Raw genomic sequence first — 26,325 nt, forward strand, 5'->3', positions numbered from 1 at the left:
ATGTGAAAAGATGCTCAACATCGCTGACTGTTAGAAAAATGCACACCAGAACCACAAAAAGGTATCACCTCACACCTGTCAGAATAACAGCTGTCTTCCAAAAGTCTACAAATAACAACTGTTGGAAAGAATTTGGAGAAAAGAGAACCCTCATACACTGTTGGTGGGAATGTTAACAGGTACAGCCATTATGGAGATTCCTCCAGAAACTAAAAATAGAACTATGATATTATTTAGCAATTGCATTTCTGGGAGTATATCCAAAGAAAATGAAAGCACTGATTTGAAACGTGTGCATGAAATAATAAACCCATACATGAAATAATAGCACCATTATTTACAGTAATCCAAGATATGGAAGCAACCTAAGTGTCCATCAACAAATGAATGGGTAAAGAAAATGTGGTGCATGCAACACATGGTGAAATATTACTCAGCTGTTAAAAGTGAAATTTTGTCACTTGAAACAACATCAGTGGACCTGGAGGGTATTATGCCATGTGAAATAAGTCAGAGAAAGACAGATACTGAATGTTATTACTTGTAAAAGGAATCTAAAAAATAAATGAATATAATGAAACAGAAGTAGTGTCACAGATACAGACAGCAAATTAGTGTTTACCAGTGGGGAGAGGGAAGCAGGGAGGGGTAAGGTAGGGGAATAGGAGGTACAAACTTCTTCGTATAAAATAAGTAAGGTACAAAGACGTACTGTACAGCACAGGGAATATAGCCAATATTTTATAATAATTTAAGTGGTTTATAATCTACTAAATCATTACATTGTACACCTGAAACTAATATTGTAAATCAACTATATTTCAATGAAAAAGGATAAAAAGGAAACAACATAGTGACAGAAATATTAGATAATGTTATATGCTCACCTTCAGATGAAATGAAAAACTTTGGCACAATAGATTACTTCTATGGATTTTTCAAGAAAAACTAGAGGCAGGTAATTCCTTACTAAAACAGGAATGCTTTGCCAGACTCAAAAGGGAATTTAGTCCTAATTCTCTTAATTTGTCTTTGCTATTTTTGTGTGGATCAAATGGATTACATGTGTCAGTGACTTCTGGAATATACATAGTCTTTAAAATCAGTGACTATGTATTAGTCAAGAAATCAGTATCTATTAATGTTTCTGTTTGGGTTTGGTTTCTTATTTTTAGGGTTGACTTTTGTTTGTTTAAGGCAAAAGCTTATGATTAGTAAGTTTAGTAAATTCCAGGTTGATAAGTTTAATCGGTGTCGAGTCTCTTGGCTAGGAACAGAGATGGTCTGGCAGGCTTTCCTTGCTGATCTGTCCATCAGGATTATTAGCGACAGCCATAGTGCTTCTGGGCAGCCAAAGCAGTAAGCATCTACTAGATTTGTTTTGCCTTTAAGGAAAACTGTTTTAAGAATGTAATACTTGAATCATTCCTTTTCAGAAAGTTTAACATGTCTACATTCCATTTTAGATCCGGGTCTTGCCTCCTCTGCCTGCTCCATCAGCATCCTTTCTATATAAAATCATTTCATAATGTGAACATTATCAGCATCTCTGTATTTGACTGTTGAGTCTAATTCATCTAAGCATCACTGAAAATTTTTGTTTGATAGCCTAATATAAGCATTAAATTTCAATATTGTTATATTTGTGCAGGATCTTCTTCACACTGTCTTCAAGAATGGGAAGGTGACAAAAAGCTATTCTTTCGATGAAGTAAGAAAAAATGCACAGCTGAATATCGAACTGGAAGCAGCACCTCATTAGGCTTTGTTTTATGACTGGGTGTGTGTGTATGTGCGCCTGCGTATGCGTGTGTGTGTGTTTACGTGCATGCACACACGTGTACCCCTGTGTGTGTGAGTATGTAATACATAATGTTTATTGTACAGATGTGTGGGGGTTCTTTGTGTTTTATGATACATTACAGCCAAATTATTTGTTGGTTTATGGACATACTGCCCTTTTCATTTTTTCTTTTTTCCAGTGTTTAGGTGATCTCAAATTAGGAAATGCTCTTAACCATGTAAAAGATAATTGCTAAAGTAAGCTTTTTAGGGCCCTTTGCCAATAGATAGTAATTCAATCTGGTATTGATCTTTTCACAAACAACCAAGAAACTTTTATATATAACTGAAGATCACATAAAAACAGATTTGCATAAAATTATCATGATTGCTTTATGTTTATATTTAACTTGTATTTTTGTACAAACAGATTGTGTAAGATATATTTAAAGTTTCAGTGATTTAACAGTCTTTCCAACTTTTCATGATTTTTATGAGCACAGACTTTCAAGAAAATACTTGAAAATACATTGCCTTTTGTCCATTAATCAGCAAATAAAACATGGCCTTAACAAAGTTGTTTGTGTTATTGTACAATTTGAAATTATGTCAGGACATACCCAACAGAATTACTAAACCTCACTGCCCCTTGTAAACTATGTATTAATCATTCTACATTAAAGAAAATAATGGTTCTTACTGGAATGTCTAGGCACTGTACAGTGATTATACAAGTTGGTCATTGTATTGTACCAGTGAAATGCCAAATTGACAGGCCTGTACTGCAGTTTTATATGTCAGATATTGCCTGTGGCTCTGCACCTCAAGATTTTAAGGAGAGTTTTAGAGAGAATTTCTGCTTACACTATAGAATATATACATAAATGTAAAATATTGACAAATACGGAAGTAATTATTTTAAAGTAATTACACTTCTGAATTTATTTTTCCTATTTTATAGTTGCTATGACTGAAATGAATTAGTGGAATGGGTAGTGAGTGTACTTATCTTAGATGTTTTGATTGTTATATTTTTCATTAAGTTTTTCAAAAATTAAATTGGATATTCGATTTTATGGACATCACTTACTAATTTTAAACTGAATCCCTCAATAAATAATGCTCAAGCAAGTACTTACTTAAATAAAGATAAATTATCCCAAATGAAAAATAAAATGACATGAGTTTGAAAAGAAGAATCTGATCCCACAATGGTAATTTGGCTGAATCCGAAGTGTTCAACACTGACATGTTCTAGAGCGATTAACTGCTAGATTCTGAGTCAGTCATCACACCTGACTAGAGACCAGGGTTTTGTAGATTCCTTTCTGTTCTAAGGCTGTGGCCAGCAGGCCAAATTCGGACTATTTTTTTGTAAATACATATTGTCTATGACTGCTTTCTCACAACAGCAGTAGAAGTTGAATCATTGCAATAGTGATCCTACAACCCACAAAGCCTGAAATGTTTATTATCCGGCCCTTTATAGAAAAGTATGTTAACCCCTGTGGTAAGAAAAAGAGTGTGCCTTGATATGTAGAGTTTTTCTCTTTTGTCTTCTCTTTTTTCATTTAAGAGTCTGATATTAGAAGACTATTTAGAAAAGCTTTAACAATATGACGTTAAAGTGAAATTTTACAAATTGAAAAGCCATATATTATTTGTCCTAAACAGTTACATGAGAAGGTATTTTATCACTAGAGTAATCTAATTAGAGATGTTATCTTTATTAAGCATCTTTTATAAGCATTATTAAGAAGAAGATGGGGTTTTGCAGATGATCTAATCACTTGTCTAATAAGAACAGTAGGCATCAGCCATACTCCTAGGAAAAGTTTTCATCCTGTATTCCCACCCCTGGTAAAAAATAATTTTAAAGTGATTACTGTTTTTTAAATGTATCCAAGTGAAGAGTAATAGTAAGAAGAACACATGGTTTCTTCATAAAATGTGCTAAGGGGCTTACAGCAAAGGGGACGAAATTTACCAAGAACAACTTTGATAACCACTCATAATTTTGATTTTATTAAATATTGGAATTACACTATAGACAACAGTCTTTGTACACTGAATTTCAGCAACTGCAGAGTATCTAGAGGGGTTTTATTTTAATACTTTTCACTGAATGCTAAAATCTGTACATTTGTACATGGCCAGTGATTGGGGGGATGGAATGATTAACTGTGTTAGCTTTCAGCCACTTGGAATTGATTAATCCCAAATCTCCATCACGTAAGCACTTAGTATTTTGGCCATCTCCATTCTGAGAAGCAACTGGTTAACATGGATACCAAATAGAGCTCTATTGTGTCACCCGTAAATCAGCTTAATCTTTCAGATAAAAGCAAATGGCATGTATGAGTTTGCTCTAAATCATTAGATTTGCAGTTAGCAATTAATCCCCCTCAATTCATAATATGAAATATTTGTATTTTAAATAGAAGATAGGAGTTCTGCATTAAAGACTCTTTATTTGTACTCTATAAAGTAAAATGGTTTTAATGATTATCCCTTATTTCTTTTCTTGAAATAAATTGTTATGAAAATTTTATAAGGAAATCCATCTTGGAAAACTAGAAAGAGAAAACAGCAAGGTAATTACTGTTCTGTTTGCCATAATTTAGAATTCAAACTTAAACAAGTATTTTGTAGTTTTACATTCCTTTTTAACCCATTCAGTGGAGAATGTCAGCTTTTCTCCCAAGTTGTATGTTAAATCAATCTAATATGTATTCAGCATCAAAGATAAACATGTAATAAACATGGAAATAAAGTTTAGCTCTATTAGTGAAATGTTAAATTTGACTGTGTGCTTCAAATAATGGCATTTCCAGAGTTATCTTTTTTAGGTATTCTTCCAGTTCAAAGAATTAAGAGAATGAAAGAGGGAGAAATTTCTAGGATGACTCTTACTTTCTAACCTTGTGTAGCATATGGCAGTGCCTTTTAGTAAAGACACTGGAGGGAGATCAGATTGGGGGGCAGAGAGCACAATTCGTCAGATAAGATTTGAGGTGCCCTCTCAGACATTTAAATGTGAGTTTTAGGTAGTTGGAGACACAGATTTGGACATGAATTTGATGTATAGATGGTCACTGGAGACATAAGATATGTCTCTCGGCAGGGTGTAGAGTATGGCATAAACAAACCAGAGGCTATAGGCCAAATCCAGCCCACCATCTGTTTTCTAAATAAAGTTTTATTGGAACACAGCCACGTCGATTAATTATTGTTCATGGCTGTTTTTATGCCACAGTGGCAGAGTTGATTAGTTGTGACAGACTTTATGGCCTGCAAAGCCTAAAGTAATTTATTATATGGCCCTTTAAACAAAAATGCATGAATCTCTGCTATAAAGAAAAAAAGGGCAAAAACATAAGTATTTTCAAAAGTTACGTGGCAGATGAGCCAGCAAAGGAGACTGACAAGCAGTAGCTAAAGAGGTTAAAGCCAGGAGGAGAATCATGGAAGCCCAGGGGAGAGGCATTTTCCTGCACAGGTGTTGAATACTACTGAGAGATCAAGTTCAGTGAGGGATGTAAAAGCAGCTATTGGATTTGACCTCTTGGTAGCAATAGGCAGCTTAGAGACAGTCTCTCTCAGTAGTAGAGGAGGTGGAGGTCAGAAAGAAGCTACCTTACACACCTCCTGAGTGCTGGGTGTATAGAGGAGGAGCAAGTGAGGCAACAGTGTCTCCCTTTCCCTTTGTAGCGACTACTTTGTCTCTGAGAAGGATGTGGGAAAGCGGAAGAAGTTGAAGACCAAAGAGTTAGAGATCAGTATGGTACTGAGTTCCAAAAAAGGTGGAGGACCATGGAGTCCAAAGCACAGGTGAAAAGATTGAATAGATGTCTAGGAGTGTTTGTAATCTAGAAGATAAAGGAGAAGAAGCCAGACTGTATGCAGGCTTTGGTTTTCTCTGAAATTTGAGACCAGAGCAGATTAAAATGGATGTTTTAAAACAATTCTTATGGAGAGTCAAGTGGCCAGAGGTACTGGAGAACTATAGAATGGTGACAGAACTTACAGTGAAATCTGCCTCTTGTGGTTTTATTTTTGTTCTCTCCCTAGTAACACCCTGGTGCCTAGGTACAGAGAAAATAAATATGCATGGGATTTTTCCAGGTAAGTCTGATAGAACAAAGGACAATAATTGAATAATTACTAAAATTGAGTTGTTGAAAAATGGTCCTATGGTATCTAAATGGAATACGTTAAGGATGTGAAAGCAACATACAGTGTCATGAAGACAGCAGAGTCTGATGGCAGCTCTGATCTACTGGGAGTTGTTAAGTAAGTCAAGAAGGACAAAAAACCCTCGCCTGATCTGAGAGGAGCAAGTTTATGCTGTGGTACAGTATGATCTTGCAGTGGCTAAGTGAGAGAAAAATCACTGGAGACAAAAGCAAGGTCACAAAACCTTAAAGATAAGTGGGTTTGATGGGTGGACATTTTAATTATCCAGAGTCATAGTGGAGAAGAAAACTAAGTCAGGTGCCAACGTGCTCACAGAATGAAGGGAAGGGACCAGGAGGCAGCAATAAGGAGTGGTGTGAACCTCGAAGAATCAGGCAGTAGAGACCACTGACCCAGGCAAGCCTGCAAGAGGAGCTCAGCCACTTGGAAGGGTTCAGACAGGTGTGGACAAGTGAAAAGTTTATTAAGAAGTGCTCTGTGTGTTGCCAGAGTCAATGTCCTTTACCAGGTGCTCAAGCAATATTTGAGTTAATGAATGGACAGAAGGAAGAAATAATCTAGATTTTGAATTTCTTGGTTTCAGTAGCTTGCCACAACATCCCTTCCACTGCCACTAGTCCCAATCCCAAATAAAGGCAGTGCAAAAGAAAGCTCAAACTACCGCACAATTGCACTCATCTCACATGCTAGTAAAGTAATGCTCAAAATCTCTAAGCCAGGCTTCAGCAATACATGAACCGTGAACTTCCAGATGTTCAAGCTGGTTTTAGAAAAGGCACAGGAACCAGAGATCAAATTGCCAACATCCGCTGGATCATGGAAAAAACGAGAGTTCCAGAAAAACATCTATTTCTGCTTTATTGACTATGCTAAAGCCTTTGACTGTGTGGATGACAATAAACTGTGGAAAATTCTGAAAGAGATGGGAATACCAGACCACCTAACCTGCCTCTTGAGAAACCTATATGCAGGACAGGAAGCAACAGTTAGAAGTGGACATGGAACAACAGACTGGTTCCAAATAGGAAAAGGAGTACGTCAAGCCTGTATATTGTCACCCTGCTTATTTAACTTCTATGCAGAGTACATCATGAGAAACACTGGGCTGGAAGAAGCACAAGCTGGAATCAAGATTGCCAGGAGAAATATCAATAACCTCAGATATGCAGATGATAACCACCCTTTTGGCAGAAAGTGAAGAGCTAAAAAGCCTCTTGATGAAAGTGAAAGAGGAGAGTGAAAAAGTTGGCTTAAAGCTCAGCATTCAGAAAACGAAGATTATGGCATTCGGTCCCATCACTTCATGGGAAATAGATGGGGAAACAGTGGAAACAGTCTCAGACTTCACTTTGGGGGGAGGCTCCAAAATCACTGCAGATGGTGATTGTAGCCATGAAATTAAAAGATGCTTACTCCTTGGAAGGAAAGTTATGATAAACCTAGATAGCACATTCAAAAGCAGACACATTACTTTGCCAGCAAAGGTCTATCTAGTCAAGGCTATGTTTTTTCCAGGAGTAATGTATGGATGTGAGAGTTGGACTGTGAAGAAAGCTGAGCACAGAAGAATTGATGCTTTTGAACTGTGGTGTTGGAGAAGACTCTTGAGGGTCCCTTGGACTGTTAGGAGATCCAACCAGTCCATTCTAAAGATCAGTTCTGGGTGTTCTTCGGAAGGAATGATGCTAAAGCTGAAACTCCAGTACTTTGGCCACCTCATGCGAAGAGTTGACTCATTGGAAAAGACTCTGATGCTGGGAGGGATTGAGGGCAGGAGGAGAAGACGACGACAGAGGATGAGATGGCTGAATGGCATCACTGACTTGATGGACATGAGTCTGAGTGAACTCCGGGAGTTGGTGATGGACAGGGAGGCCTGGCGTGCTGCAATTCATGGGGTTGCAAAGAGTCGGACATGACTGAGCGACTGAACTGAACTGAACTGATTCCCAAGTGTTCCAACCTTTAAATACATTTCTTGATTTTTTTTGTTGTTTTTAATGTTTTAAGATTTACATGTTTAACGAAACCATCTCAAGCTTTCTGCACTGGTTAAAATCAGTCACCTCTTACTCAGGTTCTTCCCACCTCATTTTAATTTAATTTGGAAGTTTCTCTAATTTATTCCCCCCAGAGACAACTCTATCATAATTGGTTCACAATTCTTCATTCCATTAAATTGTATTAAAATACTTATTTGTTCTTCCAGTAATGAGAACTACATTCTTGAATGGAATTTTATAATCATTTGAATTAACAACTTTACCAAAATTTTCAATTTTAAACTAACATGAAAATGAGTCCTTGGTAATTAGGAATTTTCCTTGCATGCGCTCACATGGGCTGGTTGACCCCTCACCTCACTGGTATATAGAATTTTTGGTGACTTAATGGGTGTATTAACAAGGGACCTGGGACTTTGACCACTCTTCAGGGCTCATGCTCTCTTGGTGAGTAGAGTAAGCTGCCAATTGACTTTTCTACCAGTTTATAGCATAATCTCTGCAGAAAAATATAATTTTGGTTTACACTGATACATGTTCACCCCAGAAAAAAGAAGCATCTTTCTTTAGTTGACAACAAAATATAATTAAACATACTGTTATCCTGAGGGCTTCCCTCATAGCTCAGTTGGTAAAGAAATCTGCAATGCAAGAGACCCAGGCTCGATTCCTGGATTGGGAAGATCCCCTGGAGAAGGAAATGGCAACCCATTCCAGTATTCTTGCCTGGAGAATCCCATGGACAGAGGATCCTGGCCTGCTGCAGTCTGTGGGGTCGCAAGAGTCAGACACGTTTTAGCGACTAAACTACCACCACCACCGTTATACTGACTTGCTTTTTTTTTTTTTTTTAATTCTGTAATTATCTTCTGAGCTGTTACTTCTATGAGTTAAACTCGAGAAGATGTTCTGTAGTTTTTACCCACATGGATCAGCTATTGTACTGAGGTGCTGTCCTGAGGGACTGACTACAAGTTTAATTCATTTAGGTCTTCCTGAATAGCCTGACGATTTCTACCAGATCTCTGAACCTGGGGGAAAAACAACGCTTATCTTCAACCTCTCCCTTTCTATTCCTTTCTCCTCGGCCAATAAACAAACATGTTCCTGTTTCTCCCATCCTTTCAGAAAAAAAAGGAACTCCCTTAATAACAGCAGCACCTGTCTCCCTCTCCCATTCACATCCAGACTCTGTGTACATTTCCTCTCCATTTACCACCTCACTTCCTGTTCATCTCTCATCTGGTTCCCATCCCTCATTAAATAGAGGCCTCTTGATTGTCAAACAAATATTCTTAGTCATCCTATCAGGGGATCTCTCCTGTATTTACCACTGTTAATAATTCATTCCTTGAAACTGCTTCATCTTGTATGCTGTAACACCTTGGGTTCCTTCTCTCTCAGGGGCTCTTCACACATTTACCTTTTTGGTGTTGCCGCACATCACGCCATTTCCCTGCTTCTCTCCTTGCTTATGCCGCCTCTGGCTTACTCATTTCAGGTGCTAGGTGATTATGCCCCCCAAGCATCAGGCAACAATTCTGTCATCTGCCATTCTCCCCCGATGCCATGTGCCCTCCCTCTGGCTTCCATAGGTACTGAGTGTATTTCTAAAACAGCTGTAAAGATGGATAACTTTTTCAAAGTATGCTCATATATTAATGTCTTTTTTGGAAAATCCTTAACAGTAAATTCATGAAGTAAAATGTTTCAACAAAGTATGGGTTAAAAAACTTAACATGTAAAGAGGATAAATTATTGGCCTAAGATTTCCTTGTATGTACTTAAGTAGTTCATAACCTTCCTTGGATCTTGGACCCCTGAGAATGTACTCAGAGCTATGGACCTTCTTCACAGAAAAACTCTTATTTGCAAATAAAACTATCTACATATAACTTAAAAGGGGGTTGCTACACACTCTGCACTGACTCCTAGTTACAAGCAGACCTCAAAGACCCTGCAGGTTCCATCCTAGACCACCTCAAAATAAACATCACAATAAAGTGAGTCACATGAAGTTTTGGCTTTCCCAGTGCCTATAAAAGTCAGGTTCACACTATACTATCATCAATTAAGTATGCAATAGCATGTCTAAAAAAGACAATGTACATACTTTAATTTTAAAACATTTTATTTTTAATAAATTCTAAGCATCATCAACCATGCAGGGTTGCCACAAACCTTTAATTTGTAACAAACAAAATTTTAAAAAAAGCAAGTGCAATAAAATGAGGCCACCTGTAACTGCGGGGCAAAGATTAAGGGTGCACTCTACCAAATGCCCTTCCTTCTTTATTTGAGCTTCTAGTGGTACTCTTAAAAATTTTAAAATTTTAATCACGGTAAATTGTTCTTAGATCAAGGCAGAGTAATTAAATACAATTTTAATTCAGCTATCAATGGTTCTACAGACTTCATTGATGCAGATCCCAAAATTGGTGGCTATTTTAAATGCCTTTTTTACAGATGGAGAAACAGAATCTTCTGTGTAAACCAACGATACCAAAATTTTGACAAATGCTCGGTATTTTTATAACTAGACAATTCTGTTTCCAGGAATGTAAACAGACTAGGTAATGACCACCTTCCCACTGAAAACAAAAAAAATGAACAGGTAACTTTTTTTTTTTTTTTTTGGTATTGAATTAACAGGACAATAAGAAATTACTAGGTCAAAATCTAAGCGAAAAGGAGACCCGGAATAGAGAGTCAAGCCCTGAAGGTACCTTTGTCCTTGGGTATCTATCAAGCCTGTGGACTGTGAGCTTCAGTTTGTAGGGCCTCACAGAACATGTGAATAGAAATCAAAGACACTCTACAAAGCAGGCCCTGCAAAGAGCTACTTCAGGATGAAGAACTAGCAGTAAACCAACCCCCACACCAAGAGGGCCCTGCAAGAAAAACTGCTTTAGCTCTAGGAAGTCCGAGTTTAAAAAAACCTCTAAGAAGGTGTCACTGCAAGCTAGCCCATGCACCTAGTTGCAATCCAAATTCATACCCCTACATGTTACAGAAACTTTGAGCTGTAAATTTAGATTAAATTAGACTGGTAGAATTCTCTAAATGCCTGGCAATGCAAATTATCTTCTGAAAGGATCCAATTTCATCCTAAGCCTCAAAGAATTCCCAAAATAACGTTCTAAGCCCCCTAAGGAAAATGAGCAATGCACAAAGAAATTACACACGGAAACAGGACACCATGACTGAGAGCTACAGAAAAAGAACCCAGAAGTTTCAGATATGGAAATTATGAGCTATTATAAAACATGCATGTTTTCTTTAATGAAATTGCTTGAAAATACCTGCATGGAATAGTAAAGTTTTTTAATGACCTAACAAACTTGAAAAAGAGATTAACAGATTTGTTTAAATGAAAAATACAGAACCTGAAATTATCAGATTAGACAGCCGCAGAGGGAACCAAAGGGAAGACAGAAGGCGTTATTCAGAATGCAGCACAAAAGAAATAGACAAAATCAGAAAGAAGCAACATGAAAGGGAAAGGGCCTAACATGTCTAATCAGAGCTATAAAAGAAAAAAAAAAATGGGGTAGAAGCTATATTTCAAGAAATTAGGGTTCAGGATTTACCTGAACTGATAAGCAACAAGTGAAAGGTTAAAGCAGCTCAATGAATCGCAGGCAAGAGGAATTTTAAAAAAAGCCACACACAGACATGTTATAGTGAAACTGCAAATAGCACAGAAAGTGTCTTAAAAAGAAAAAAAAAAAAAAAAGCAGCCAGAGGAAAAAAGGTTATGTGAATTCCCCGGTGATCTAGTGGTTACAACTCTGCGCTCCCTCTGCCAAGGGCCCAGGTTGAATTCCTGGTCAGGGAACTAATCCCGGCAAGCCAAGCTGTGTGGCCAAAAACAAAAAAAAATGCATTCTAAGGACAGAGACCAACTGGACTCTGAGCAGTGGAAGCCAAGAGACAACACAATGACCTAAAAGGAAATAATTGCCAACCTGGCACCCTACTCCCACAAAAAGATATTTTTTTGAGACTGAAAATAAAGACATATTCAGACCACCTACCACTGAAAGATTGCCACTAGCATACCCTCACTAAAGAAAATTCTAGAAGATAAAAGAATGAAGAGCAATAGAAGTAGTAAATACATATGGGGCAACTAAACAAAACTGATTCTATGAAAAAACAATGATAATTGTTTTAAATTTGTTTAACAAACTAAAATTGGACAATATTTAAAGTCTACAGGTATAGCCTAACTCAGGAGCAAGGTAAATGGAATTCAGAGTGTTCTAAGGCACTTGAATTATCAGAATGAGATTAAACTTATTGACAGTTTTTAGACTTTGGTTAAATATGTATGTTGAATTAATAGGAATAGGAACAAGGAATGTTACTTTCAAACAGGAAAAGATCAAAATTTTTCAAAAGTTGGCCACAAATGAGAGAAAAGGAAACAAAAACAGGTAGGGCAAACAGAAAAATAATGGGACGTATGCTACATGCATTCAATATATTAGCATATATATGTAACATACATTCAGTATATGTAACGTGAATGTACATAAATATTCTACACACACATACAGTGAAAAGAATTTTTTAATCCAACTATTTGCTACTTAGAAGAGACATGTCTAAAATATGCCAAAAGGATGAAAATATTTTTTAAATGAACAATTTACTGACAATAATTGCTGCTATCTTCCTTTAAATCAGAGGACTTGTTTGCTGGGGATTTCTGAACAAAGCAGGCTGAAACTACACATTGCATCACTGGTTCCCAAGGGGTGCCAACGAAGTGCGGCACTCACAAGGAACAGAGCTTCCAGCTCTAGGCTCAGAGCTTGCTTTACTAAGCTTGCGGGACAGTATGTGCCTCTGGCAAACAGCCATCTCCCCTCAGATAATGGTGATGCCCAAGAAGCCACATTTAGGATTCAGGGGACACTTAACTGCAGGAAAAGATGCATCTGAGAAACAGTGCCTCCTGTTCTTTTTTTTCCCTGAAACTTTTAGCTTCCAGTTCTTGTATTTTTTACCTCCACATTCTATATCTTTACGCAGGGTTTACATGCATTCCCTTTTGTATTAGTAGGTGGAGTAGGAAAGGGATAGAGTGAGAATTACCTGTGGGGCTTTTCTAAAACATATTGATACATTTATTCCTGAACATATGATACATCCTTAGATATGACAGCAAAAGGGGTCTGTGTAGTTGGGATAGACCACTAGAGAATTCATAAACACTCATCATCTCTGGTAGAGAATCACTGTTCTGTATAAATCACTACTCAAATACTGATAAGGGATTTTACTCCTAAATGCTTTATAAACCTTATCACCTCCATCCTAAAACTTCACCAGCAGCACCCTCCCTTCTGCTTAGAGAACAAGGCACCGTGAAAGATGGCCAAGAATGGTTCCATGAGGTTTATACAACTTGTCACCACCTAGCCTGCCTGAGGAAAGAAAGGTCACAGTATTTTTCCTACAGGGAAGAACGAGGGGAATGACTTAGCTCTGGGAAAAGGACACATTTCAAACTATTTCCAGGTTCTGCAAATCTAGTAACATGTCAAAACATGTTCTTTCACAAACAAATGGAACCTAATCAAACTTACAAGCCTTTGCACAGCAATGGAAACAATAAACAAAACAAAAAGACAACCTATGGAAAGGGAGAAAATATTTTCACATGATGTGACCAAAAAGGGCTTAATTTCCAAAAATATACAAACAGCTCATACAGCTCAACAACAAAAAACCAAACAACCCAATCAGACAATGGACAGAAGACCTAAGTAGACATTTCCCCAAAGAAGACATATAGATGGTCGATAGACACATGAAAATATGCTCGACGTTGTTAATTATTAGGGAAGTGAAACAAAACAACAATGAGGACTTCCCTGGTGGTCCCATGGTTAGGACTCTGAGATCCCACTGCAGGGACCACAGGTTTGATCCCTGGTTGGAGAACAAAGATCCTTCACGTTGCATGTTGTCAAATAAAAAAGACAATGAGGTACCCCCCTCACACCAGTCTGAAGAGCCATCATTAAAAAGTCTACAAATAATAAAATGCTGGAGAGGATGTGGAGAAAAGAGAACCCTGCTACACTGCTAGTTACAAGGTAAGCTGATGAAGCTACAGTGCAAAACAGTATGGAGGTTCTTTAAGAAAGTAAAAAGAGAGTTACCATATGATCCAGCAATCCCACTCTTGAGCATATATCTGGACAAAACTCTAATTCAAAAAGATACATGCACCCTAGTGTTCATAGCTGCACTATTTACAACAGCCAAGACATGGAAGCAACCTAAATGTGCATCAACAGATGAATGGATGAAGAAGATGATATTCGTGTGTGTTTATATAAATACATACATATGTACATACAGTGGATATTACTCAGTTATAAAAAAGCCTGAAAGAAAGCCATTTGTGGTAACATGGATAGACCTAGAGATGACCATACTAAGTGAAATAAATCAGACCAAGAAAGAGAAATACCATATGATATCACTTATATGTGGAACCTAAAAATACGATACAAGTGAACTAATTTACAGAACAGAAGCAGACTCACAGACATAGAAAGCAAATTTATTGTTACCAAAGGGTAAAGAGGGTAGGGGAGGGAAAAATTAGGAGCTTGGGATTGGCAGATATGAACTACTGTATATAAAACAGATAAACAAGATCCTGCTGTATAGCACCAGGAACTATACTCAGTATCTTGTAATAAACCACACCAGAAGAGAATCTGAAAAAGGATAGATACATATATATAAAACAATCACTTTGTTGTACACCTGAAACTAACAACAGTGTACATTAACTATACTTCAAATTTTTAAAAATTTTCTTTCCTCTTCTCGTCACATGTGATAACCTGGGAAAAAAAAATAAACCTTGAAGGAGCCTTCTAACAACAATTTCCATGTCCAAAAAGAGTTCTGAGTCTATATTATAGTTTCTGTGTTATCTATGATCTTCATCAGGGGCAAGTATTATTGTTGTTATAAAGAAATAACAACAAGCATTTTTAATAAACAGAATTACAAGTGCTGACCTCATCAGCCAAGACCATGGGGTGCCCAGGACTCTTCTGGAAATGAGTTTTCCCAAATGCTGGAGGAGGGTGAGACAAGCTTTCTGCTATCATGGGTCACTAGCTCATTGAAAAAACTGAGGATCACAAAACTCAAAAGCAATTTAATTTAGCATTGTGTACATATGTATATGTGTGTGTGTGTGTGTGTATGCACAGATGTCATTCCCCTCCCTCTCAGCTAGTTTTGTAACTAGGAACAGAAAACAAAATAATATATATACTATCAACCTAGACAGCATATTAAAAAGCAGAGACATTACTTTGTCAACAAAGGTCCATCTAGTCAAGGCTATGGTTTTTCCAGTGATCATGTATGGATGTGAGAGCTGGACTATAAAGAAAGCTGAGCGCCGAAGAATTGATGCTTTTGAACTGTGGTGTTGGTGGAGACTCTTGAGAGTCCCTTGGACTCCCGGGAGATCCAACCAGTCCATCCTAAAGGAAATCAGTCCTGAATATTCATTGGAAGGACTGATGCTGAAGCTGAAACTCCAATACTTTGGCCACCTCATGCAAAGAGCTGACTCATTTGAAAAGACCCTGATGCTGGGAAAGATTGAGGGCAGGAGGAAAAGGGGACAACAGAGGATGAGATGGTTGGATGGCACCACTGACTCAATGGACATGGGTTTGGGTGGACTTCGGGAGTTGGTGATGGACAGGGAGGCCTGGCATGTTGCGGTTCATGGGGTTGCAAAGAGTCAGACACGACTGAGCAACTGAACTGAACAGTTGAAAAGCTATCTCAATCCCATGTTATGTTCAGGGACACATTAAATTTAATGGGACACATTAAAAATAGAACTCATTGGATAAAACTATTACTTTGGTGGGCTTTCATCTGTTTCTGCACGAATGCTATGCTCTGTGAGGGCTGGAACAAGGCCTGACCTTTTAGCTGCACAGGCCTCAGGCCTAAGCTGGGGCCTTGCCCCTGGAAGACATTTCCCAGGTACTTGCTGAGCAAATGGCACTTCCTAATCCTATTTACAATGCTCACTTCTCCCTCCCACCATCCCTCACCATCCTGCATTATCTCATCCTCCACCTGCCTCTTCTTTCCCTGCCCCCAGGTCCTTATTACCTGGAGCCAAATACTGGTGCTTTTCAACTGGTCAACCATTCAAGTAGCCCTCATTCACCTGCTTCTTGTGGGAGAACTCCAGACTAGAACTTCCACCTGCTTTAGGCAAAAAATGGTCAAATTAGACTGTTCTCCAACAGAGCTCCAAACTACTACAACTGGTACAAAGACCTCCTCAGGAATTCACAGGTCAGAAGGCCTGAACTCCCAGGGTACTCAGAACTCCCTAAACAAAATATCTGATTCCAGGACATGGAAGCAACCTAGATGTCCATCAGCAGATGAATGGGTAAGAAAGCTGTGGTACATATACACAATGGAGTATTACTCAGACATTAAAAAGAATACATTTGAATCAGTTCTGATGAGATGGATAAAACTGGAGCCGATTATACAGAGTGAAGTAAGCCAGAAAGAAAAGCACCAATACAGTATACTAACACATATATATGGAATTTAGAAAGATGGCAATGATGACCCTGTATGCAAGACAGCAAAAAAGACACAGATGTGTATAGCGGACTTTTGGACTCAGAGGGAGAGGGAGAGGGTGGGATGATTTGGGAGAATGGCATTGAAACATGTATACTATCATGTAAGAATCAAATCACCAGTCTATGTCCAATGCAGGATACAGCATGCTTGGGGCTGGAGCACAGGGATGACCCAGAGGGATGTTGTGGGGAGGGAGGTGGGAGGCGGGGTTCATGTTTGGGATTGCATGTACAGCCGTGGTGGATTCATGTCAATGCATGGCAAAACCAATACAGTATTTAAAAAAAAAAGAAATTAAAATATAATTTAAATTGATTTTTAATAAATCAGTACATGTATAAAAAATTTAAAAAAAAAAATCTGATTCTCCAGACCATCATTTTTACTTGTTTGTTTCTACATTTTGACCACAATCTTTAGTAAGAAACACATTTCACACACTATATACATATGTTACCAAAACCCTTACTTGGTGCAGTCTTCTTACCCTGCTGCATCTGTTGTTTGAGTCTATTCTAGTCTACTGTTTTGGGAATGCTAGTTCTAGGCCACAAAATTGGATGTCTTGAACCACTAGTGGTCATGATCTGCAGTTAGAAACCACTGGCCTAAATTGACCCAGAATAGCAGCACCCACCCTGGTCTTAAACTCACAAGATCATAGCTCTCCAGGAAGCCCACATCATGTCGCTCCCGAGCCACACTCAGGAATAGCCTATGGTTCACACTCCAACCATAACCAGATAAGCTTCAGGAATGTGGTGAGTAAACAGACATTCTCACTGTGCCACTTCCCACATAAATAAAAAAATGAACAATTATGCTTGCTAACTCTGTGCTAGGCATGCTAGGTACTTTGCGTGAATGGCCTTCCTTAATCCCCTCAACAGCTCTCTGTGGCAGGCATCATCCCCACTTTGGAGCCGAAAACAGCTGATGAAAACAAATAGAAAGTAACAAGCTAGTGAGGAACAGAGTCAGACTTCCAGCCAGGGCTGTGTGACTCCACAGGCCACCATGCTCATCTTCCCGGCTGCACTGCATCAGCCATAAGAAAAAGTCTTTCCTTCTTTTCCTTACCCCTTTGCCTGTCCACAATGCAGCATCTCACTCCAGATCTAGCCTTCTGTCACTTCCGCCAAGGACGCCACTGTTTGCCAAACTCTAGATATACAACAGGCATTTTATTTTCCACAAGGTTCTACAGTACCTGGTCATTGTGCGTGCAGTGTGTGGAGTATGGGTGTGTGTGGATGTGTGTGTGTCTATTGCTCTTCTGCTGTCAAAACCACACACAGGCTTTCTGCAAAGAGGCGACTGCAGGCCTCAGAGCTGGACATCAAGCTCCACGGTTCTCTTTTTCTGGTGCCTCATCTGACCCAGCTACTTGAGAATGACGAGCTAGAGAATTCCAGCTATTTTTAGCTCTTCTGACGCTGACCTAGGCTATTCACTGAGGAACCGGCAGGAGCTGGGAAGGGCTGTATCAGCCTCATCAAAACAACTTCTCAGGCAGCTGACTACCTGCAGCGCTGGGACACGGGGGGAAAATAAATCCTATGTGCAGAGCTTTCCAAGTGGGGAAGGAAAGAGCAGGCAATCCAGGATGTCCACCAGCAGTCCAGACTGCCACTGAGCCAGCTCAGGCTGTGGGCAACAAGAGAGCAAAGACCATAAAGGAGGAGGAGGTAGGGGTACCCTAACAAACCTACAACTAGCCAACCCCCAAGATAAAAAAACCATGGAAAGAGCCAGAGGTGGGCTCTCTACCCTGACCACCTCCTTGAGCTTTACTCAAAGGTTTTCCAGTGTACGTGGTACCATGGGAAACTGGGAACGACCTGCCTGGACTATGTGCCTGGAGAAGTATCACACGTTCACACCCCGGTAAAGGGGCCTCAGTCTGCTAGACACAGACGGACTCCTTTGGTTGGAACATGTCCTTGTCAGACTGGAATACTCAAAGCCATCTACCTGCCCAGGTGACAATTCAGCACACATCCTGATCCAATATCACTTTGAAAAACTTTCTAGATCTACTGCTTTAAGAATACACAGAGAGGACAGGTATACAGAGATATGTGGAATATATATGTGAACGTGTAGAATATTCAGAAGGAGAGAGATTATACTTGACACTTTTACTCTAAGAGACCCACATTAGGAGTGATAATAAGCACTTGAGAGAAAAACTACCTTTCAGTTCCTTATGAATGGACACATTTGCTCAAAGAACTCTAGCCCAAAAGAGCAAATCAGGCCTTTTTGAATCATTTGAACTGGTGTTTTCCTCTTGATTTAGGTAGACTAAAAAGAACTAGTTTCTCAGCCTTTCTCTGTTTTTCAGAGTGCTGTGTGAAAGAGAACAGCATTCTGCAGTATTTTTCTAAGTACTTCATTTGTGAGTTTCTCTACCTTTCATTTCTCCCTTTGATTTACATTGTTCTTCCATAGCTTGTATCACTGTCTTATTCCATTTTAGCTTGTTTTAAATTTAGGTTACGGCTTTCATCTTGTTTGTGAGCATGTCCTTGTGTGCTTCCCTCATCAGAAGGAATGTTATTCTTCTCTTTCTATTTTTTCTTATAAGAACTGTGTACGAACATGAACCACAATCTTTTCCTGTCGCTCTACTCAAGTAAAATGAATTTTCTTTTCATTTTTGCAAAGGGTAGATGCCAATCATTTTTTTCGCCTCCTATCTCTAGAGTTCATTCTGTTTCATAACAACAAACATGTGGCCTCGATACTTTCTAAAACATGATCCAATTTTCCCTCCCTCATTTTTCCGCATTCCCTCCTTCCTTTGTCCCTATTTTCCTTTTCTGCTCCGTTTTGATCCTACTTCCATGCCTTTTTCCTCACGGTAGTACTAAGAAGGCTTAGCAGAAGAAAAAAAACATGCAGCAGTGATTCATGTAACACATAAAGCCTAATATATTTACTTTAGAAAACAATTTGCCAACCTCTTCTCTAGGGCAGCTTCTTCTCTGGAGGGTTCCTTCATATTCTCTATAATCGAGGTGATGCTTCATATCCTCTATAACGGAGGTGATGCTGTCAATCATGGTACACCATCACAGCAATGAGATGGGACCTGAGCAGGTGGCAATATATGGATTATTCCCTAGAGGTACATGCAGACATTAGAAGAGAGATCTTTCTATCAGGGTGCTTAGCCAAGGATGTGCTCTATTAGGGCATTTGCCTATAGGCTCGTGACTCTCAGGCTGCCTGTGGACATTGCTGTTAGCCACATAGAGGAAGCCTGTGTCCAATGAGAGAAAAGGAGGCTCGGATTGTGAAGGAAGCTAGGGTGGCTAACAGACCCTCTAAATCAAGCTGACACAGCTGCATGTCTGGACTTTCCAGTTTCATGAGCCAATAAATTCACTTTTCTGCTCGAGCTCATTTGAGGTAGATTCTGATATTGCAACCTAAAAAGTCACAGACTAACACAGTTGTATACATGAAGACACATGTATTAATACATGGCTATTTAAAGGATTTTTCTCAAATTACTCCCTACTCCATTTTTCCTGGGGTTTTTGTTTGTTGTTTTTAGCTAAGAAGAGGATTAAAGACAAAAGTCATAAGAGCTTACCAATGGATGAAAGAGAAAAAATTACTTTGGCAGCAGTAGAATTCCTTAGCTAAGAGTTTATAAATTAGCCTCAATGCTTTAAAAGTATGCTTACGGTTTATAACTAAAATGAAGGGAAGTAATTGGGTTAGTGAGAACTAACATCACAAGGGCCAGGGCTGACAGAGTTTAAAAATGTAAAAGACTATTTTGTGAAATGGAGCTTATCAGAATCATCAGTGGAGTTTTTATTTTCTTTAAAAAAAATTTTGAAAGGCTATAGCAAAGACCTACTGTGGTAACACAGATACACAGAAAAGATTGAGAATGACTGCTCTGATATAGTCACCCTAATGTTTTAAGAATTATGTGTATTTTATATTTTGCTGACCTTAGGGCTCTTCTAAATGATAAAGGTTCAGATTTATTTCTGTCATCTCTAAACATACAGTCATATCCCCTCCAGGCAGTTTCAGCGATGCTACATAACAAGTTTTCAGTTGATCACACATTGCTGTAATAAAGATTTGGGTAAATGTGTTAGATTTTTTTAATACCAAGGTCAGATCCCAAACAAAAATTAACAATCACTAGGGTATCAGAAAGCCACAGAGCTTTCTTACGATCACAGACTCGTAAAGAAGATTTATGATACTAGCAGAGCAATAGTTTCTTTATCTTGAATAAGAGAGTGAACAAAAATCTGACCCAGATAAATAATTTAGGCTTGGCTTTAATTAGTTTCTGATGCGATTCTCTGGATACTAAAATCATTTATGTGTAAGCATGACAGACACCAAGCCCTTGGGCTCTTGAAAGCAACCGCTCTTCAGCCTTCATTAGAGTGGCTGAGAAGACCACTAAATGCTCTCTTAGACATGAGAGTGGCAACAAGGAGCCCAGGATGACTACAAACTCACCTGCAAACCCCAAGGGTGAAACAACACTCAGCAGTTCCATGGACCCATCAGCGCTACCGAGTGGAGCCTCTGGGTCAAGTCCACGATGGAGGACCCCTTCAGGTCTACTGGAAAGTGCACTGCAATCTGTCCACAGAGCTCTTGTCCTCCTTCATGCCAGAGAAGAGAGATGTGTGAGGGCCAGCCAGGAAGAAACAAAATCGCTACAATTTTTTGTGATTTTTTTTAATATATAAAATAACTCTTTTCTGTACCTTTTCTCTTCAAGTCTCTGAAATCAGAGAGAGCTAGCTCTTGATATGGATGGAGGGGTGGATCAAAAGGATGTCAATCATCCTGTGTTGTGCTTCATCTGTTCCAAAACAGTGAATGCACTTCTCCCTGATTTGATCTTCTAAAGACTCAACTTGGCCATTTCCCAGGCATCTCAACAAGCTGCCCAACAATCAGATCTTGGGCCACAGGTTGGTAGTAATTCTTTGAATAATTCCTTCCCACACATCCTGTCCCCAACCGCTTCCTAGAAGCTCAGGGTGACTTGCAACCAAGAGGTTTTCATTCATTTCCGGTGTTGATCCTGTCTAGAAAAAGAACTCCTGCCAGGCCCTTAGTAGTAGCAGCAGTAGTTATTAGCAAAAAAAAAATAATAATAATGACAAATACTATCACCTTTGATTTCGTAACAATCCTGTGAAGGGGAGGTAAGTGCTATGATCTTCACTCTGGATTAAAAGATAGATTTGGAAAAGTGAAGCTAGACAGGAAGAGAGCAGAGCCTTGAAATTCAGTTTTTTAGCTATAACTCAGGTCAAGGGTCGGAGAAGGCAATGGCAACCCACTCCACTGTTCTTGCCTGGAGAATCCCAGGGACAGGGGAGCCTGGTGGGCTACCGTCTATGGGGTCGCATGAGTCGGACTCGACTGAAGCGACTTAGTAGTAGCAGTAGTAGCAGTAAGCCGCCCAGTCTGTGGCTCTCTGTTATGGCCTCCCTAGCACACTAACAGAACTGGCTCTTCTGAGTTTCACCTTTCCAGAATGCACACTTTTTGATAAAGGCATGGAATGCTGTGAATTGTGACACTCGAAAGCAAGTTAGAGCAGGAACTCACTGAGTACAACTCTTGTTTCACAACAAGAACACCAAAATCCAGGAAGGGTGAGCAGCTTGCCCATGTTTTCACAATGGCAGAGCCATGATGGAAGCCCAGACTCCCTGACTTCAAGACCACACCTCTTTTCACCCAGACGTGGTTGTACCAAAACTGCAAAGACCGTTGTTGAATACTGGTTGCATGCCCCTGAATTATGACACCTTAAGCTGGAGATGGCTATGTCTTACTGGCATGGCAATCGGGAGAGTGGGCCCATTTTACTCCCTGGGGAAACTGACCAAACTGACCAGGGAGGCCACTGCTGGGAGGCCTAGAAGCATCTGCTCTCTGCAGGTACACTGCATCACTGGTCCTTCCCCAGATGGTCAATCCACAGAACTGGGAGGCTGGAAAGAATTCTACATTAGCTCAGATGCCAAGAAAGAACCAGCGACTGCAACACATGTTTGCACAGGATCTTATGGAATTCAGTTCAGAATAAACTTTCTGATCCCCAAGTAAATGCTCAAGGACGGAGGCATTTCTTTCTTCTCCCCTATCTTTGTATGAAAAAACTAGTCCTGGGCTATTTACCTTCAGTCACACAGATTGAGAGTGGCGGCCTGGAGTTTTTAAGTGTCTTGTCCTCCCAAGTCAGAAGGCTTGGTCCCCTCCCCGAAAGTCCCCCAAAAGTGCAAGAAGAAAATACTTCACGGAATGGGCTAGAGTAGACCCTTGGTTTCTGCCCCACTCAGTAAACATGCCAAGTACTAGGTAATGACAAGTTTAAAGGGGCGGCAATTAATGAAACCCTGGTAAGGCATGGCTTTGTCTCCCAAGTCAAGAGAAGGTGAGGGATTCCTGCTGCTATTGACTTTCTGGGACTGGGCTTCTCTAGATTTTATCTCTCGGCAGAAGGAATGAGGAAGAGCTATGATGAAAGTGGCTTGGAGCTCCAAGGAGTGGATGGCCAAGAAACGGTCATGGACCATCGTAGGGCACCAGGGAAGTCCTGTGTTCAGACGCTCAGATGCAGGCCTGTGGAAGGAAACCAGGACCAGCTTGGGCACTCAGGGCCTGAGGAGGTGCCCCTGTCCCTCTTTACCACCACACCTCCTTAGCCATTGGACCAGCCAGTGTCTCCCTCCTGGGGAATCTGGACTCAAATTCAACCCCAATCAGGTTGTGTTCATAAATGGAGGAAATATGATGCAGAAGCTGTTGGTAATGGCCATTTCTACCAAGCAGATTAGAAAGCAGAGAAAACTCCCCTACAAAGAGAGAGATAGAGCAGACTTGCAGACAAGCAGGAAAAAGAGACAGAAAGGGAATCCCTAAGTTTCCATGGGGCTTTGACCCCTAGTTCCAGAACATCCCTAAGGTCCAGCTGCCTCATGACCTCGTGTTCCCTGAGAATATTTTCCTTTAAGCTAGCTCATGTAGCCTTCTGTTGCTTACAGCCTCAAGAAGTCATTTATTAGAAATCATCTAGGAAACCACTGGCTGGGGAATGGCTGAGGCCAGAGCACCATGGGACTCTCCTGAGCACCTCCCAGGGGCCTTGCAAATCCACCTAGCAATACCTTTGAAGCCATATTTTGCCACCTCACAGATGAAGATGAATTTAAGTTGACATTGACACGATATTATCCAGATACTCCCCTCACCCCATATTATACTTTGAGCTGGCAAACTAACCACAGCCAAAGTCTTGAGTTCCTTCTAGATGACACGCTCTAAGAAGGAGAGTAATGGGTCACACTGTGTGTTAGTTGCTCAGTCAGGTCCAACTCTTTGCAACCCCAGGGACTGTAGCTCACCAGGCTCCTCTGTTCATGGAATTCTCCAGGCAAGAATACTGGAGTGGGTTGCCATTTCCTTTCCAGGGGATCTTCCTGACCCAGGGATAGAACCCAGTCTCCTGCACTGCAGGTGGATTCTTTACCATCTGAGCCTCTAGGGAAGCCCTTGGGGCACAGTCCCCTTATTGGAAATTCTTGGGGCCCAGAGTTTTACAAATTCAGAATTTTTCAGGTTATAAAAAGCATGACCCCTAATCAAACACATGAACATTTCTGTAGCAAAATGCACAATGATTTTTTTAAGTGGGTTAAATCAAAATAATAGTTTATATCAATGTTAGTTTCCTGCCAAGCAGATCAGATCCGGCCAGGTTTTGCCCTCTAGTGAGTTACTAAAAACCTTAGTTTCAGAGCTTTCTATATTGTGGTCACAGACTATTGCTAACCCCTATTTAATATTAACAGATAAAAAACTGATGACCAGAGAGGGAGAGTATTGATACTTTACTTAGGGTGATCCAGATAATAGTAGACCAAATGGGAATTCAAAGCGAAGCTGTCTGGCTCCAAAGCCTACAGCCTTAACTCCCCCTACATCCTGACGCCCCACTGTTATACTGTTTCTCCAACTGGACACTGCATGAGGGAGTCAGGCTGGTCCCAGACCTGGAAACCACATGGAGAACAATTAGGAGAATGAGAGCAAAGGGCAGCGAAAGCCAAAGAGGAGATGTGTCCATTTTCCTCAGCTACCTGTCTCCCTCCCGAATTCCTTCCCCAATTCCATTTTTCGTAAGAGGACATCGGGCTACCAAAGACACTGGAAGCAACTGCAGGGAGAAAGAGGCTCTGAGATTGGAGACAGGACCTGAGAGTGTGTACGATGAGCAGAGGAGAGCTGAGAATGAGAGGCTGGCTGCCAACAGCCTCAGATCCTTATCTTTCTTGCGTTCGTTCATCAATGAATTAATGAGCAAGAAACTGTGCCTCCATCTTGGGAAATGTGTTAGCTTTGTCTCTTTCTTTTATGTGCGTGTGTGTGTGTTAAAGTCTGTGGTTATAAACTAGAGAAAATATAATGTGAGTTCTGTGGTTGAGATGGCCAGGTGTCAGGAACATCCAAGCTTCCCTCTTAACGCAACTCCAGCTGGAGTTTACTCTCCTAGCATCCTTCAGAGCTTACATTTGGTCAATAGGGTGTGGGCAGAAAAATGAGGTGTGTCCTTTCTGAGTTATGCCCCTAAAAGAAACATGCATTCTGCCCCTGGCCTTCCCCTCTTCCTGCTACCTAGATGATGTCACAAGCTAAAGCAAACACTTTAGACTCAGAGATGGAAATCTTGTGTTGAGAAACAGAACTGCCTTGCCAGCATGGACAGCTCACCTCCAGACTATTACACTGAGAAAAATAAGCTTCTATCTTGTTTAAACTATTATAATTGGGGGAGGGTCTTGGTTTCAACAGCTAGGCTATTACTCTGACTAATAGCAAGTTTTAAAGTCTATTTTAGCAATTTAGAACATTCTTACTCTGTACTTGGTCTGCCTCTACCTGGGACTACTACCCAAATAACTTCTCCATATTTTTTGGTTTTTTATTTTATCCTTACTGTTTTTCAAGTTAATTTCTGTGTCCCACTACATACTGTGTTTGCAACCTTCCACTTGCAGAAAGGAAACACTTTAGAGAAGGCCTGCTAGGAGCCAGTTACTATGCTAAGTGCCTGACCTGCAATGTCTTGTTCAATTTAACAGATGTGTGAGTCCAATATCATCATTTTTATTTTATAAAAAAGAAACAGGCTCAGAGCAGTTAGGGGTCTTGTCCAAGGTGACACAGCTAGGAAGCGGTAGGGTTTGGCTTTGAAGCCAGCTGATGTCCAGGTTGGTCCCTTCCACTACTCTACATTTACACTGCGATGAGCGCATCACAGGCGGCATTCAGGTTGTGAGTTTGCTTTTCTTCTGGCTATAATTGATTTCATCAGTGTTTACTCTGTGACATCTCTATGCAACCTGCAATCCCTTAGGGCCATGTCTGTTTTATTGTTTATAAATTGTGAGGAATACTCAGAACCTAAAACTTACCATTTACCCCATTTTAAGTGCACAGTTCTGTGGCTTTAAGTGAATTTATATTGTTATACAACCATTCACCAATATCCACCTCCAAAACTTTTTCATCACCCCTGAAAAAATATGGGATGTTTCACAAGTTTGTGTGCTCACAGGGACTACATAAATCATCTCCGCTTTGTTTCATGTGCTGCCCA

General features: G+C 40.0%; 1 protein-coding gene across 1 annotated transcript in view; it reads left to right on the forward strand.

The window, feature by feature from the left end:
- NAMPT (nicotinamide phosphoribosyltransferase) overlaps nt 1-4,994 on the forward strand; it is a 43,411-nt gene extending 38,417 nt beyond the window's left edge. Inside the window, exon 11 of the mRNA XM_018047232.1 lies at nt 1,652-4,994. Within this exon, the coding sequence (XP_017902721.1) occupies nt 1,652-1,762 (111 nt within the window). The 3' untranslated portion in view covers nt 1,763-4,994. The remainder of the gene's footprint in view (nt 1-1,651) is intronic.

Source organism: Capra hircus, chromosome 4, assembly GCF_001704415.2.
Source record: "Capra hircus breed San Clemente chromosome 4, ASM170441v1, whole genome shotgun sequence".
NCBI classification, from domain to species: domain Eukaryota; kingdom Metazoa; phylum Chordata; class Mammalia; order Artiodactyla; family Bovidae; genus Capra; species Capra hircus.